We start from the raw sequence: 4,124 nt of genomic DNA, 5'->3' as shown, positions 1-4,124 counted from the left end.
GCCAAGGTCCGCTCCTTGCCGCCGCCTGAAGGTATGGGATCACAGCAGAAGAAGAAGGGTGGCGCCGTCAAGCGGATGAAGGTCGCGGCCGCCACCACCGACGTCACCATGGACGTCGACCTCCTCGACTGCCCCGTCTGCTGCTACCCCATGCGCCCTCCAGTTTTCCAGGTACCTAGTTCTGTGCTGATATTACTCGAAACCTACAAAGCTCCTCATGGAAGAAACCGATTTATTCAACTCTCATGTCTTGGAGACTAGCAAGTAGCAACGTCAATGAATCTGTATAATTATTATCTGGGAGTCTCAAAATATTGCGAAATTCAAACTATGTAGGGCGTTCCTGAGATTGTTTAGTTGAAAACTGCAATCCCACCCATGATCCCATCCATGTTGCCTAACGTTCATGTCTATTTTCTACAAATATATTTTGCCTTCCATGATCCCATCCATATGAGTTGCAAACTTGTAATGTCTTTATGTTCATTATTGTATGGGGGTTCCCAAATATGACCAGCCGGCAAGGATGGTCAGCAGATTCAAATGTATACACCCAAATATGAAGAGCTATGCTCTACTCTCCAACTTTCACTAAATGGTCAATAAAATTTCGATGGGGATGGGCAATTGTACCATTAAGCTAATTTAGTGTTGCAACTTAAAATTATGAGTTTCTTACTGATTTTTGGTATGCCTAATGAAGCAGAATGGATTCAGATGGAAATTATAGCTGAATATGTGCACTCTCTTAAAAAAGACTTCTTCTCTTCAATGTACACTGACTGGTGTTATATTATTTTGTGAAAAGTGATATTAAACTGGGGAATGTTGGTATGCCTTATACAAAACCAGTTAGTCATAGAGCTTATGCATCATCATTATGGAGAAACTGCAAATTAGTAAAAGTCTGCTATATTCGATCAGGCTATAACATAATAAGAACTTGCAATTAATAGGGTGGCTTGGTGTGTCACTGTATAAGAACTTTTTTGATACTACTAGGTCTTAATTGAGTGCGAAAACAACATCACATACGGTAATAGTTGATCAGTTAAGTTATGCTACAAATTCATGTCAAGGGGAGATTCTAATGCTTTTTAGACCATGAATTTTTTTGTGTTATAATGATTCTGTAATCATAATGGGTAAAATCCTGGATCCACCCAGCCTGTATGGAAAGACACTGAAGTTTCTTAAGCAAAAGTGTAACGGCTGTAATCTGAAGTTGACCCAAACCATGTTGATGAAATCTACATTCCGTCATAGGATTTAAAAATCCTCAAAAGTACATGTCCATGTTGACATAGTTATTTTATCAGGTAATAACTGCATGTGATGAATTTAGCATTCGAATAGGAATGGCTGCTGAGCTCACTTACATACAAGAAATGCTTATCCTCACCCTTTAAAAAAATTATCGGTGTTAATTGTTAACTTGACTTGTATCAATGTTATACTACCATGTACTCAGCCACCATATTATGCATACTTTCTGATTCCTATGTTCATTAGTTTGGTTGTATTTCCGTAACCTTAAGTTATTCGCATATTTACTGATTCATGTTTGTACCTCAGTGCACTGTGGGGCATACCATATGTTCGTCTTGCCATGAGAAACTCCCCAAGAAGTGCCACTTCTGCTCCTGTCCTAGGGTCAGTCGCTGCTACATTACAGAACGTGTCATTGAATCCATCAAAGTTGCTTGCTCCAATGTCAACCATGGATGCACTGTGAAGACAACCAACTACCAAAAAGAAGACCATGAGAAAAGCTGCCCACATGCGCCATGTTTCTGCCCTGAAACCGGCTGCAGCTTCAGCGGATCAACCGTGATGCTCCTAGACCATTTCTCAAGCAAGCACGACTGGTTGTGTCCACAAGTTAAATACGGCTACATGTCGCTGTCGTTCGGCTTAAAGGTGGGGACAACCGTCCTTGCAGGCGAGGATGGGCACCTGTTCCTGCTCAACGTGAAACTAAAGTCCGTTGACGTTGTCATATCAATTTGCGGTATCCATCCTCACATTACTGGATCAAAGTTCAAATGTAAAATGATATTGAAACGCCACGATCCAGACTATTTTCAGACCACGGTGATCGATGTGAGTAGCACTAATCTACATGATGGGCTGCCGAAAGACTGCATCCCGGTCATTGTGCCGGAGCTGGTGCTTTTGAACACTGGTGCAAGCGCCTTAGCCAAGCTGGGTATGACGTTGGGCGTGGACCTTAGGCCAAAGTAGAAACCATCCGCAAGTTGTGGCTCAAGATTTATTTGACAGAGAAAATTTCCTGCAAACATGGTGCAAAGAAGTATCCCAGCATATAGTGGACGCTACCTCCTCTGAGACATAAAGCATGCAGCTTCTTGCGAGGCATATGGCAGGTGTATATCTCCATGAAATGGTCTGTAACTTTTGTTTTGCCTCGTGCGACACTTTTTTCTTTCCAACACAGAACTATTCTCTGTATTGAAGCTACCGTGGGGTGGATTCAACTCTGGAATTTGAGCAGTGGAGCTGTACATTAGGATGATGTGCACAAATTCATGTCTTAAAATATTGTGAGGAACCATCTACTCATTGCGGAGACAGTAAGGTTCAACCTAAATCAATGTTCAGAATGATCTCCAAACCAGAGAAAATGATTTCATCTCTTTTGCCTAGAACAAAGTATTTTTCAAGGGGTGTGATATTTGTAAGAAGTTAAACATTATAAGTTTAAAAAGTTTACAGATAGATGTACACCTATAATGCTAAATCAATATCACTGGATACATCATTAAAATATATTTTCATAGCATGCCCCATATTATTCTAGTTATTTGGTAGTTTTTATACAAGCTTATAATGTTTGACTTTTCAAAAATATTATACTCCTTATTTACAAGAATAGACAAAATACCACTAATAGAATCCTTAAGCCCTCTCTATCCCTAAAATTTAGAAGACTCTTTAGAAACACCGGCGTATGATTTATATTTACGGAAGATAGGGAAATATAGTGTGTACTATATCCATCATTTTTTGGCACTAAGGAGGTCTCACGCTCGGTCTCTCCCCTCGCGCGCACATGAAGCCACCAACGAGTATGATGCCTCTGGTTGTCCCATGTACCACCATGGTTCCTCGGTAGCAATGGACACCACCTACTTCCCGCGTCAACTGATGCCGCCTTGCGCGTGGACAACACCGCTGGAGATGACACATTAACTTTGGGGGTCTTAGTGGAACCTCATTGACTAGCTAACATAAATATGTGTTAAAACTTCGGGCTGCTGCATGTAGTACTTGGGAGGGAGAGAAATAAGTGCCAGTCCCCGTCAACAATTTTCTTGCTGATGAAAAGGATACCATGCATATGGTTGATCTGAAAAGAACATCCTTGCTGTAGATTTTGTATTTTTAGTACTGTTTAGATAACTGATATTTGTTAGAAATTTCATATATGTTTCAAAAAGGGTCCCAAATCCTCCCTATCGGAACGTCCCCGCGTCTCCTCCTACGTCGCTCCTGCGCGGCGACCAAGAGGAACCCTAGATCGCGCCGCCGCCAGGCCCCCCTCCTCCCTCCCCTCTCCTCCCTCGCCGTTGCTTGAGGGCGCGGCCGGGCAAAGCCCGGTTGGCGTCGGCGGCGGCGAGGTCCTCGTCCTTGATACGTCTCCAACGTATCTATAATTTCTGATGTTTGATACGTCTCCGACGTATCGATAATTTCTTATGTTCCATGCCACATTATTGATGATATCTACATGTTTTATGCATACTTTATGTCATATTTATGCGTTTTCCGGAACTAACCTATTGACAAGATGCCGAAGGGCCAGTTGCTGTTTTCTGCTGTTTTTGGTTTCAGAAATCCTAGTAAGGAAATATTCTCGGAATCGGACGAAATCAACGCCCAGCATCTTAGGATCACGCGAAGCTTCCAGAACACCCGAGAGAGGCCAGAGGGGGGCCACTGGGCCACCAGACGCCAGGGTGGCGCGGTCCAGGCCTTGGCCGCGCCCCCCTAGTGTGTCACAGCCTCGTTGACCTTCTGACGCCGCCTCTTCGCCTATATAAAGGTCCCTGACCTAAAACACGATACGGAAAAAGCCACGGTACGAGAAACCTTCCAGAGCC

At 43.1% G+C, this 4,124-nt stretch overlaps 1 protein-coding gene across 1 annotated transcript; it reads left to right on the top strand.

Moving 5' to 3' along the window:
* LOC127339184 (E3 ubiquitin-protein ligase SINA-like 2) lies at positions 1-2,454 on the top strand. Its single transcript, XM_051365062.2, has 2 exons — positions 1-171; positions 1,576-2,454. Exons 1-2 carry the CDS (start codon positions 34-36, stop codon positions 2,242-2,244), a joined length of 807 nt encoding a protein of 268 aa, XP_051221022.1. The 5' UTR covers positions 1-33; the 3' UTR covers positions 2,245-2,454.
* The last annotated feature ends 1,670 nt before the right edge of the window (positions 2,455-4,124 follow it).

This window comes from Lolium perenne, chromosome 3, assembly GCF_019359855.2.
Source record: "Lolium perenne isolate Kyuss_39 chromosome 3, Kyuss_2.0, whole genome shotgun sequence".
Lineage (NCBI taxonomy): Eukaryota > Viridiplantae > Streptophyta > Magnoliopsida > Poales > Poaceae > Lolium > Lolium perenne.
The sequence above is the reverse complement of the archived record's forward strand: the minus strand, read 5'-3'. Positions and strand labels throughout refer to the sequence as shown.